Consider the following 13,019-nt stretch of genomic DNA (forward strand, 5'->3'; position numbering starts at 1 on the left):
TTTTATAAACATTCATACACACACACACACACACACACACACACACACACACACACACACACACACACACACACACACACACACACACACACACACACACACACACACACACACACACACACACACACACACACACACATACACACACATACACACACACACAAATATATATATATATATATATATATATATATATATATATATATATATATATATATATATATATATATATATATATATATATATATATATGTGTATATATATATATATATATATATATATATATATATATATATATATATATATGTAGTTAGATAGCAAATCCTGTTTAAATGGTTGGCTGACTGTTATGCATGATGAAAATATTCCATCAGTTTACGTTGTGACAATATCTCCATTGTATGTGTTTCGTAATCATCTTCCAGATCCAATTCAGATAAGATGCAGTCAAAAGAACTCTGTTAAAGATTTTATTGTTGCTGGACAGGGTAATGAGAAACAGGTTTGTAAATATTTCTAACGTTTACTTGATGCACGTATTATATTTTATTAAATTTCAGTTTTATAATTTTTGTATCATCCACAAGCACATCAGTACACATAAAAATTGCTAGATAAGATGTTAGCAAGTTGTATCAAAATGTTGATATAGTAAAAACCAACTCACATAAGCAGAATTGGTTAAATTATACAAAACAGATTGATATCTAAGTGCTTTTGTTAAATCTATCAAGCAGCATAAAATGTTAGAAATATGCACCAATAAAAAGTTCCAAAAAAAATGTTATGACAGAAAACTACTGCTAAAATAGGAATTGACTCATTTAACCCAATCATGACAGGGCAAGATGAGGGAAGTGAGTAGAAATACTTTTCTTTAAAAAAATATCTTACTGTTAAGGGTGACTAGCAACAATTTCCATGCCAAAAAACTATAATGACAGCCATGGATAAAATTTACTGAAATAGAATTTATGAGTTATCTTTCCATAAAAAATATTTCAAAAAGGTTTTTTTTGATTTTTAACTTTGGATTTAGATTTTTAAAGAAGGGTTGCTGCAAATGCATATCAATTAGGCTATATGTCAACTATCACAGCTACTAATTAGATCATAAGTAATTGTTCAGGCTTGTCTTGCACTTCTAAAAAACAATTAAACAAAGTTTTTGTAGAGAGTAAGAGGGAGTTGTTTTCTTCTCCAGAAAAAGTTTGATTGTGACTTTCTTACCTTAAATACACTTTCAGTAAATAATTTGTTGTCAAAAAAATCAGATGTCTGTAGAAATTGCACACATAATCCTAGCTGTCAGTAAAACATTAAAGGAAGATTTAAGAGTTTCAAATATCAATTTCTCATATCAAATTATGAGTTCCAGAATGACTTTCTTTGTCTAATGTTTTGTTTTTTAATTTACCAGTAGCTACAACCTTAATTCTAAAAGTGTGTGCATGATCAAATGAGATATAATTTTGAGTGATTCATCTTCCCTTACTGACTTATCCTGACCCATATTGTTCTATGGTATTACATTAAAATTATAGATTAAATTATAATTTCATTTATCTTGCATTAATTATACATATTTCTCAAACAAGTTTCTTATTCATTTGTGAGTTTGTGATGGCTGTAGTAGGCTATAGTTGTTCAAGATTGCAAACTTTTTTTTTGATATTTGTATTAAGGTAATTTCTTGAAAATGTCTTTTTGCTTTTTTTTAGATTTGCAATTTGAACTTGGATAGTAGTTATGATTTGTCATTTTGTTTATTCCGTACATCTACATATTCACAACCAGCTTTGAACATAAGTACATCTCTTTCTAAAAAATTGAAATGCAATAGTTTCTTTGCAGACCTTAGTTTTAATCAAAACACATGGCCATATGTAAACAATTACAACAGGTAGTAGTTTGATATTATCTGTTTCATTGTGAAAGTATTTTCTTTTTTAAGAATTACCCAATATTATAGTTCAATATCAAAAGTTGCAATCTTTTGATAAGTTTTAGTATAATAGTATTAGTTTTATTAATGTTGTAACTTAATAGTGAAATAGAAAGATTTATTTTTTTGAAATTTAACTTTTAATCTATCTTTAAATAATATCATTTGCTTGAAAAAAGGATTCCAAAATTATTTTGAAACAACAATATTACTTTGATAAATAACATTTTAACAATAAAATGATTTAATAAATAAGATGAGACCTCTTTTTTTCACTTTTTACAATCTAACATTAAAACTTACTGTTAGATTGATGGATTTTTTTAATGGTAGGTAGCTGTTTGTACTACTTTACTTTTAATGTTGTATTTCACATTTAGTGAAGTTTCACTGTTATGAAGTAAATTAATTTTATAATTACTAAAGTAGTTAACTGAAACTGTTAAATTAAATAAAAAAAAAGTTATGATTAGTTTTATAATTTCATTTCAAATTTGTCATGTCCTGAACGTGATACTGTGATGAAATATATTTATCTGTCTAAAAACTATACATTCTTGTAAAAAAAACTCATATTTTTGAAAGTAAATTGTCCTTTTTGAATTTGAACAGCAGACTTATCTTTTTTGTAATAGTGACAATTCATCATCACTGTCACTAACAGTCAACTGTATGCCAAATCTATTAGACCATCAAGTTGAATTATGTCCTTACAAGTCAGAAATTATTGTACAAGCTAGTTTGTATTGGTTTCACTTACCTACTGTTCTGATTGAGTTAAAACCATCTTTGTTGCTACATAATAGTACTCTTTTAACCATTAAAATTGATTGCAAAGGAATTATATATACACTTACTTGTAATGAAACAATATCGCTCTTTCATTTTTGTGTAAGTAAAAATTTCAATTATACTCTTAAATTGTTTTTCTTTTATATTTTCTATTGTCTTTTTTGCTCTCTTTTGTTAAACTTTTGGGTAAGATAGTGCAGTTTTATAAAAATACTAAGAAATAATAAATTATGAAAAAATGTTGATATTAAACTTTAAACTCCTTTCATATACAAATTTACAGACAGATATTCGAGTTGGCTTATCACCTGTGGATGAAGAACTGTTATGGTCCTCTAATATTCAAGTTATTAATAGTATGGACCCTGATTTTGCTCAAAGCAAAAAAATTCCAGAATCCTTTCATCAGTGCTCTATACATAGTTCAAGTTTATGTTATCAGTTTATTGTCTCTTGTCATCATCAGCAAGGAATATATGTTGTTGACATTAAAGAAAGATTTGTTATACATAATATCTCAAAGCACTCATTGGTTTCTGTCTTATGCATGACAGAGAGCCTTGCTGAAGAGAAGGTAGGTTGTTAAATATCTTAGGGTATATTTTTCTTCCACTAAAAAAATCTTTTTAAATCGAGTTTAAAACCTTTTTTTTTTTTTTTTTTTTTTTTTTTTTTTTTTTTTTTTTTTGTCTCTTTTTGCACTAAAATTATTAAAAACTGTTTTAGATTTTAGATAATCCTGTGATCACCATTTTACCTCCAAATTCTACTTTGCCTTGCTCGATTCTTAACAAAGAGTTCAGTGCTAATCTTACAACTCTTGGACTTTTTGTAAATTTTACTTTAGTAGAAAACATTAAAGAACTTTCATTTGATTCATCTAATGCTTTTGGAAATGTTAGTAAGATTTTGATGAGCAAACTTAAAATTATAGCTAGTGAAACATTTTGTCTTTCAAAAGAACATCTCCGAGAATCATTAAATATAAAAAGTAGCTGGAATAAAATGTATGCTTTTGTGGCTACATCAAATCTTGAAAAAGGTGTTATTCATATATTTATTGATGAGGATACATCTTCAATTGTTGCAATTACAAATAACTGTGATATAGATTTCTATTTAAAAGATCTCTTACCCACAGATGTTAATAAGAAAGGTTACCAGGTGCTTTGCTCTGACTCAAATAATCTTATATCGTTGAATAAAAAGTCTGTTGCGAATTTTCAGCCTAAAGGATTTAAAGTTGGATTTCCAAAAACTAATAATAAAATTGAGTTGGGTTGCCAACTTGCTACATTGAAAGAGTCGTGTTTAGAATTGAGTCAGCCTGTTCTGTTAGAAAATAATTCAAGAATAAAGATCTTTGTTCCTAACTATGGAGAAGTGCATATTCATGCTGTGGTGGTTCGTTCTCAACTTTGCGTTGAACTGAATGATAGTGACTTTCAATTTACCCCCTTATGTAAATCTTTGCCGCTTCCAAAGTTTAACATATTATTTAAATTAGTTAATGTAATAATTATTGACCAAACAGAAAGCAAAATCCAAAGTATGATATCTGCCTCCATTTCTGAAATAAAATTTATCCACAATGCACACAAAACTAAATCTTCATTTAAATTAAGTATTGGTTACATTCAAATTGATAATCAGTTAAAAGACTTTTGTTATCATTTTCCAGTTGTATTTTTACCAATGAGGCAGGTTGATAAACGCTATCATTCCCCTGTTGAAAATGCTCCGTTTCCTGATATTGAAGCTTGTCTGGATGCAGACTTTTTCTCGCTTACATTTGAAATAAATCAGTTAAACAACAATGTTTTTTTGGATTATGTGCGATTAAATATACAGCCGTGCGAAATGTATCTTGAAGATACTTACATATATAGACTGGTTGGGTCTCTCAGCCGTTTTGTACCTGTTTCAAAGAAAGCAAATTTGAGTGCTACAGTAGATGATCCTGCAGTTATGTCAGTTCTTCATCCGCTACATGTTTGTAATATTGAAATAGGAGAACTTTGTCTTCTCATTAGTGTTCATGCTTCTGTAAAAGTTTTTCTATCCTCTGATCATATGCCTGTTGTTCTTGGAAGATTCAAATGTTTTCCAACCCAAACAGTATATAAAGAATTCATTCGCACTTTGCTATATCATTACGCAACACAAGCTCTAGTTAGAGCTGGTTGGATGCTGGGATCTTTAGAGATCATAGGTAATCCCACAGGTTTATTACAAAATCTTGGTCGAGGTATTTCGAACTTCTTCGTTTTACCATATAATGGTTTGAAAGAAGGACCAGCAGCATTTGTATCTGGTATCAGTCAGGGTGCTTCTTCTTTTCTCACTCATATCTCAATGGGTACTCTAACTTCAATAAACAACTTTGCCTCAAGCGTGTCGAGGAATATGGATAGGCTATGCTTCGATGAAAATCATCTTGTAATGCAGGAAGAAAGAAGATCAATAAAAAAAAAAAATAGTATGTTTCTGTATTTGATTTTGCAAAAAAAAAGGTTTTTTATTTTTTTTTAGGATATAACTAGGACAAATATTGTGATTTTTTATCTTTTTGTATTAAAGGTTTTAAAAATGCTTTTGGAGGTTTTGGTATGAGTTTATTGGGCGCGGTAGCGGGTATTGTTGATCATCCGATACAGAATGTGACAAATGCAAATAGTACCTCAGAAGTATTTTCCGGTGTGATGCTCGGTTTTGCGAAAGGTATTGTCGGTGTAATTACTAAACCCATCGGTGGCGCTATGGAACTTATCTCACAAGCTAGCCAACAGATTTTACAAGGAGCAGGGTTAGTAAGAGCACCAGAAAGAATGTTTTGCCAAGAGATTGAGAGTTTGATAAAATACGAGAGCAGAATGAAGTTTTTGTGGTATGTCATGTACTTAGTTATAATTTTATAATCGAAGTAATTTTATTTGTTTTGTTAATAAAAAATCTTAGAATTCTATGTAAAAGTTGTGATAACAGTTGTTTGTTTTCTTAACAACAGGCAAATTTTGCGTCTTGAATCTCGCCGAAATGTTTTGATCGTTTCAAATGTTCCGATTCTCGAAAAAAAATCAAGTTGTTCTCTAATTCTAACTGAAGCGGTTCTTTTTGTATTTGATGTTCAGTCGGGCAGTATGAGCTCGGCTTTTCCTATTAAAGAAATAAAACTATCAAGCTGCAAAGCAACAACCAACTACCATTGTCTTCAAGTAAGCAAGAAAAAAGAAGAGAATCGATTGCATTCGTCGAGTTCGCTTGATGAAAACCCCAACTTTCGCCAATTCTTTCAGAGTTTTAGAAGCGCTTCAGCGTCCAGTCAGGTCGAGGCTCTTTGCGAATCGAACGGAGGTACTGCAGAAATGACGTTTGATGTAGACCCTGGTATTGCAAATCTGCTACTGGTCTCGTTTCAAGCAAATAAGAACGCGCTGGAAGACACAGCATGCGTTGTCGATGTTATGGATTTGTAATAGGGAAGATTTTATATTCATTTTCAAAATTTGTATTTATAAAGATATTTATAAACTAAAATTTTTGATGATTTACATGTGTCGATTATAATTCATTTAAACGCATTTATTTAAAAAAGTTTTTAATTGAATTGCAATATATCTTATAATGCATTTACTGTTTTTGTTTTTATATATATATATATATATATATATATATATATATATATATATATATATATATATATATATATATATATATATATATATATAAAGTGCTTTGAACAGCAGGTGAAATTATAAGAAGTACTTATACTCATGAAAAGATACTTCATGTAAAGAGTGAACTTAGTAACTGAAATATTAAACGAGACAACTTTTTATCGTATATATATTAAATATTCGTATATATATAAAATATTCACATTTAAAAACATGTAGACTAAAGTCCAATACAGTTTTTTTTTTTTGTTTTTTTTTAATGCTTAAATATTTTTACTAAAAACACAAACAGAAATCTTCTGTTGATGAAACCAAAAAAGTAAAAAATTTAACTTATAAGAAAAACTAGCTAACAAACTCAAAACATTTTTTAATTTGGAACTTCTTCCACGGTTGATTTGGATTAGTACCATTCTTTATCTGACGTTGAAAATTCCAACTTGATTGCCAAAACATAATTATGGTCTGCAGAAAGCCAGTTAACAGATATAGCACAATCTAACTCTTCACCATTTTCTAACCATACTTCACCATCTGCTGACCATAGATATTTTCTAACATTTTTGTCTCATTCTAAAAAAAGTTTATTTTTCTGTCGAGACATAAAAACTAAAAGAATGAAAAAAATAAGAATTTTTTAGCTCAACTATTCAAAACAACTATTTTAACCATACGTGAGAAGAAAAAAAAACAACTATTAAACTCATTCATTTAATATATGTTAAAACCATTTTTGTTATTTTTCCTACTAGAGGCAAAAATTTTAACTTTTTTTTTGTATCCCAATCCGTAAAAAAGTTATTTAAATAACTCTTTGACAACAAATTGTTTTCATAAATAAAAAAAAATGAAGTGAGATATAAAAAAGCAACGATATTAAAAAAAAAAAAACCCCAAAAAAAAACATAAAGTATACAACTATTAGCAATCTATCTTTTCATTGGTTTACAAATAAAACTCACTAAAAAATAATTGTAGTTAAACTTTTAACAAGTCTTGAATGACTAAAAAAAATTTTCTATTCCATTTCTGACAGGCACCGAAACATATCCATCAATTATGGGCAAACAAATTTACATCTGACATCACACCTTACATTTGACATTAGGTAAGTATTCCAATTGCAACATTTGTTTTTAAATGCACAATATAACAACAGTTATTAACTTTGAACTAGAATAAAACTTTTTTCCTCAGCTTATTCCATAAATATCACATATAAAACAATCCTCAATACTTCCTTTACAACACAAAGCTCCCATGCTTAAGCAAAATGTAAGAGCCACTTAATAAATGCGATCTTGTCGTTATTTTTATTTCATTTTTTCTTTTTTCCTCTTTCTGCAAACTTTGTTTCCTCTAGTCTTTTTACAACCTGGATTCCTAGCGGGTCCACTGCGAACTAGATGTTTTAATGATAGTAAGAATTTTTTAATTGGAAAAGAAGACAACTGATTTAAACTTCATTGAAAGCGTCTGACAGGTGTTATAAATTATGAGCGTCATTGTCGCACATTTAATGCAATAACAATTACATACATTAACACCTACACTCATTAGCACCTACAAACATTAACACCTTCGCACACGCTAATTACATCTTGAAGACTTTATTCACCACACCCTCCCCCGATTAAAACTGAGATTTCGTCTTTAATCAGCTATCTTCCATCCCGTCTTCCATGATGTAATTGATCTTTTGTTTTGCATCCAATTTCGCCAGTCTCGTTTCTCTTTTCAAGGTATCCTCTTCGGTTCTGGTTTCCAAATTCTTATCCGATTCGATTCCGCTTTCTGCCCCACAATCCATTTCCAAGTCACACACCAACTGAATTGGTCGTTCAATTACATAACCATTTCCCAGTCGTATTTTTAAGCCACGAATATCTCTATCTTTCCCCTTAATGTTGTTTTCAATTTGATCGATGTTGAGAAGTGCCTTGTTCTTCACATCGTCTTTAATGAGCACCATACTTTTGACACCTGGGAGTTTCACGTTGCCTCTTTTTTCCCTTACTTGTTGTCGTTTTTCCATTGCGTGCACGTACTCGTTCATCTATCTTTTCCTTAAGTGATTCTTACAATTTTTCACAAACGTGACTCTCCGTAGTGCGCAATCGTCCCTTGTTACTAAATCAATATTTTCTTCAAGCAAAACTGCAGGTCTCCCCCTCATTAATACATTTGGCGTTAATACTTGATTATCGAATTGGTCACCTTGGTAACAAAGTGGCCTATTGTTCATAGCGCATTCCACATCCAACAATACTTCTTCCAATTCAAAGAAGCTTAGGATGCCCTTACAGATTGTTTTTGACAAACATTTGTTCATTATTCCAATTAATCTTTTAAACAAACCTCCCCACCACGGCGCTCTTGATAAATTAAACCTCCATTTTATGGCTGTGGTAGCAAGATAGTTTGCGAGATTTTCATCCTTCTTAAGTGTTAGTAACCACTTCCCTGTTGCTATAAATGTCTTTGCGTTATCACTAATCATCATTTGTGGTGGTCCTTTTCTTGCAACAAACTCCTTTAAAATTCTCTGAAATTCTCCTACCGATAGATCATGACAAAGTCTAAGGTAGACAGCTCTTGTACATGCGCATGTAAACAGTGCAACATAACATTTTTCAACCAACTTTTCTGCTGCTTTATACTTTAGCGGACCGGCAAAATCAACACTTGTAACCGTAAACGATTCGATACCTTCAGTTCTAAAGCGTGGTAACATTGCTCTCGTTGTTGGTAACAGCGGTCTCTATATCTCTTACATAGATTGCATTCACGAATGGCCTTTTTAACGGCAACTCTCAAATTTGGTATCCAAAATCTTCCTCTTATGCTACTCATTGTATCTACTACTTCCCCGTGTAACGTTTTTGCGTGATGATGCTCAATAATTCTTAGAGTTAGTTGAAAACCTTTTGGTACAAATATTGGATTATACCCAGAGACTTTTCCGTGACATCTCCAAAGCTGTTTTTCATCCTGTTTAAGCTCCACATCGGACTTTATTACAACAGCTTCTTGTAGTAACTTAAGATTCATCAACTCCGCTTCTATCATCTCTTCAGCTTCCAGTGGACCTGTTATTTTTTCTTTACTCCGACAATTGTAAATAAACCTTATTATAAAGGATTATATTCTCATAATATTCCAATACTTGTGTTTACTCAACATTTCTTTCAATATATGATGTCCCTTTATTTCTTCTGTTGCCATACTGACATTCTATTTCATACCAACATTTTCACATGATGCGTACGGCGCTTCTATTATTTCTGGTTGGATTGGCCAATTTTCTTTGTGTTTCAACCATATAGGCCCATTGAGCCACTAGCTTGATAATTTATCAGGACTCACTCCTCTTGTTCCAAGATCACTTGGGTTTTCTTTTGTTGGGACATAAAGCCATTTTACTTCTCCATTCAATAGTATCTGTTGAACTCGGTTCCTGACAAACTGTGGCCAACTTCCCCTTTCTTTTAACCAGCAAAGTACCGCAGTACTGTCAACCCAATGATATACTTCAATAACATTATACTTGTTTAATGTCTTCCTAACATGGTTCATTAACTTGCTCAAGGAATGCGCCACTACCAGCTCCAATCTAGGAGTACTAAGATCCCTTGGTGCAATCCGAGCTTTTACTACAAGTAGGTTGCTCGTTTTTGAATATTGATGGGTCACTGCAATGTAGACGCATGCGCATACTGCTGATTTACTTGCGACTGAAAATCCGTGGAGCTCCATTTCAATAATTCTTTCAGACAAAACGCTCCGCGGAATTGAAATAGTTCTTTTAAATCTTATTGCCTTAATCCAGGTCTTCCATTCTTCTGAAAGTTCATTTGGAATTTGTTGATCCCATCCGAGTTTTAACAAGCATAGTCGATTGTATAGTATTTTTCCAGTGATTAAAACAGGTGCACTGAATCCCAATACGTCAAAGACATTGTTGATAGTGGATAGCACTGTTCTTTTTGTTATCACTTCTTTATTTCCGATAGTGATGCATGCAGTAAAGTCAATTCATTTTTAAACCTGATAAGTTCTTCTTCATTTTCTCCACCTGCTTGTATATCATTGACATAAGTATCTTCTTCCAGAGCAAGCGCCATTTTTAGATAAATGTCTTTGTATTTTGATATATACTTTTTAATCGTAGCACCGAGAATGTAAAGACTTGAACTTGAACCAAAAATCACCCTTGTAAATCGTAACTCCGTTAATTCCATTTTATTTAAGTCCTTATACCAAATTAAGAGTTGCGCGTCTCTATCTATTTCGTGTATTCTAATTTGCAGAAACGCCTTCTTCACATCAGCTAAAACGCAGAGTTTATTCATCCGATTTTGTATGAGTATGTCAAATATTAACAGTTGCAGCGATGGTCCCACTTCTAGACAATCATTTAATGAAGGTGATTGAGCGTCTTTCCTAGCTGAAGAATCATAAACAATTCTCATTCTCGTTGACTCAGCATTTTCTTTGATTACCGCTTGATGAGGAACGTAGTGAATAATTTCTTCCGTAGGTTTTTCTGGTGCCATCTCCAATATTCCCTCATTGATCTGTTTCATCATTATATCATTATACTGCTCTAGTTTTTTAAGTTTTTTCAATCGAGTTTTTACACTTCCCAATCTTTTAAGAGCCAGATTTCCGTTGTTTGGCAGTTTAACAATACCTTTTTCCACTGCATTCTGGTTTCATAATAACCTTCGTCGGTTTAATGCAGTTTTTTTGCTGAAGTCTTGGTGGAACATTGACTCGCTACTTGTGTCTGATAATCCAAGTACTTCTAAACTACACATTTGCTCGAACTCATCACGACCAGTTTTCAATAAGAAACTTTTCTCAATACCAGAACTCAATTGTGTTCGTCTCCCAGAAAAAGTCCATCCCAACATAGTTAATTCGGCTCCTGGATCTTTATCCGGATTTTTTTCGAGAACTACCGGTTCCGTGGTTTTTATACGTTGATAATCAGCAGCACCGAGTATAATGTGAACAGGTTGAAGTTCGTCACACCCTTCATCATCGCTAAATTTCAGTCTCCTCAGTTTTGCAAAATGCTTCTTAACATTCTTAATCATCGGGTTGGGTAAAAAGGTGGGTGTTTCCTTTTCTGCGTTGGTGCATTCAACTTTGATGCGAAATTCCGGTATCGTTGTTGATTCTAGCGTAAAGTTATATATTTCCACACGCTTGTCCACCGTTCCATAGAGCTGTTCAATACTTTTATATTCCTTTCGTGTAGGTTTCAGCTTTAGTTTCGTGTAGGTTTCAGCTTAAGTTCGTACATATATAGGAACTTCCAGCACCCGTATCCAACATTATCCTTGCTTTTTCACCATTTACTTTTGCGATCACTGTTGGGTGAATAGTTGTACTTGCATTAAGCACCGCTCCGATGGTTTCTTTTTTATTTTCCGTTTTACCATCCATTGTTTCGTTCCCATCTTGACAAATGGACGTGTGATGTTTTTTGTTGCACTTTCTGCATCCTCTTGATTTACAATTTATCGCGGAGTGTCCGTAACCAATACAGTTGTAACATAATCTTTTGCTTGTTAGAATCTCCCTGCGTCTGCAACAGTTAGCACTTTTGTACAATCTTCGCTTTTTTGATTTTGTCATAAAGACCGCCATTGTATTGTTTGAATGTGGTGCTTCGATGCTCATAGGACCTTGACTGCACGTTTGTGTCCTTCTTATCGCCCTTTGTTTCTTCGTCGCTTGGGTTAAAAGTTGAGCTCAACGGATTCCTTTCAATGTACTTTTGCAACTTTTCAACAAGTTGCTCCAGTTCCCATTCTTCCCATCCATCATCGTTTTGTGTGAGTAGTTTACGAACTGGTCCAAGTTTATCCATCGATGAATACACGAATGATTGAGCTATTTGCAGTTTCTGGATAGTTTTCAATGTTCGTACAGTTCTCGTAAGCTTGTTGTAAAAGTCGTGAACTTCTTTGATTTTGTGCGTGCTGTGTGTAGCCGTCAATCCTTCCAAATCTCTAATCAATGCTTTGTGAACCCAAATATCTTTTCCGTTAGTTTCTTTTAGTATGCGTTTAGCATTAAATTTTGTGTTAAAGTATTGCTTAAATTTTAAACCAATCTCCAAATAAAAGGTTCACCCTCACTTTTGTGACCGTCCATATTTCTGCATACAGGTAAATTTTCGATTCGTTTCAATTGCATATATTGTCAATAACATCAATTATATTTTGGCTTATGTCTACAAACTTTAGCCTGTTTTTTTTTAATTCTTTACATTTGCACAACGAAGAGATAGTTTAAATCTCAAGACTGATAAAACTATTTAAATACTGTTGCATTTATAGGAGACTAAGCAATTTCTCATAATGCCAAATCATGCAAGAGGTCACGAGGAGAACAGAAAAATTGTCTGTCTAATTTGCCTTAAAAAGTTTCCGGGCAAATAACTTCATTCCAAGTGGAGCGTTTATCAAAAATCTATGGCATCAACTTTCACTTGGGTGATGCAAGAGTGCCTCAAGGAATATGTGATACATGCCAGACAATCATGAAGAAGCGAGATGAAGGCAAAGAAGTTGTTCTACCATCACTGTATG

The 13,019-nt window shown here is 32.2% G+C and overlaps 4 protein-coding genes and 1 long non-coding RNA gene across 5 annotated transcripts in view; 2 read left to right on the forward strand and 3 right to left on the reverse strand.

Annotated features, from left to right (window-relative positions):
- LOC145181361 (intermembrane lipid transfer protein VPS13B-like) overlaps positions 1 to 6,366 on the forward strand; it is a 35,204-nt gene extending 28,838 nt beyond the window's left edge. Inside the window, exons 20-26 of the mRNA XM_090071093.1 lie at positions 311 to 502; positions 1,722 to 1,903; positions 2,581 to 2,836; positions 3,021 to 3,311; positions 3,464 to 5,216; positions 5,318 to 5,624; positions 5,745 to 6,366. Of these exons, the coding sequence (XP_089927219.1) occupies positions 311 to 502; positions 1,722 to 1,903; positions 2,581 to 2,836; positions 3,021 to 3,311; positions 3,464 to 5,216; positions 5,318 to 5,624; positions 5,745 to 6,213 (3,450 nt within the window). The 3' untranslated portion in view covers positions 6,214 to 6,366. The remainder of the gene's footprint in view (positions 1 to 310; positions 503 to 1,721; positions 1,904 to 2,580; positions 2,837 to 3,020; positions 3,312 to 3,463; positions 5,217 to 5,317; positions 5,625 to 5,744) is intronic.
- LOC149879026 (uncharacterized) overlaps positions 1 to 13,019 on the forward strand; it is a 106,772-nt gene that overhangs the window by 91,634 nt on the left and 2,119 nt on the right. The gene's annotated exons all lie outside the window — the stretch shown is intronic.
- LOC149879033 (uncharacterized) lies at positions 8,471 to 9,148 on the reverse strand. The gene has a single exon (XM_090071263.1). It carries the CDS (start codon positions 9,146 to 9,148, stop codon positions 8,471 to 8,473), a length of 678 nt encoding a protein of 225 aa, XP_089927389.1.
- LOC149879034 (uncharacterized) lies at positions 9,754 to 10,170 on the reverse strand. The gene has a single exon (XM_090071264.1). It carries the CDS (start codon positions 10,168 to 10,170, stop codon positions 9,754 to 9,756), a length of 417 nt encoding a protein of 138 aa, XP_089927390.1.
- On the reverse strand, positions 10,407 to 11,003 carry LOC149879035 (uncharacterized). Its single transcript, XM_090071265.1, has one exon. It carries the CDS (start codon positions 11,001 to 11,003, stop codon positions 10,407 to 10,409), a length of 597 nt encoding a protein of 198 aa, XP_089927391.1.

This window comes from Hydra viridissima, unplaced genomic scaffold, assembly GCF_058129835.1.
Source record: "Hydra viridissima isolate aposymbiotic clone 2 unplaced genomic scaffold, HvirCarnegie_v1 scaffold_14, whole genome shotgun sequence".
Lineage (NCBI taxonomy): Eukaryota > Metazoa > Cnidaria > Hydrozoa > Anthoathecata > Hydridae > Hydra > Hydra viridissima.

Excerpts from the sequence above, each read along its gene's own strand:
- LOC149879033 (XM_090071263.1), bottom strand. The coding sequence starts at position 9,148 with ATGTTACCACGCTTTAGAACTGAAGGTATCGAATCGTTTACGGTTACA.
- LOC149879034 (XM_090071264.1), bottom strand. The coding sequence starts at position 10,170 with ATGGAGCTCCACGGATTTTCAGTCGCAAGTAAATCAGCAGTATGCGCA.
- LOC149879035 (XM_090071265.1), bottom strand. The coding sequence starts at position 11,003 with ATGATGAAACAGATCAATGAGGGAATATTGGAGATGGCACCAGAAAAA.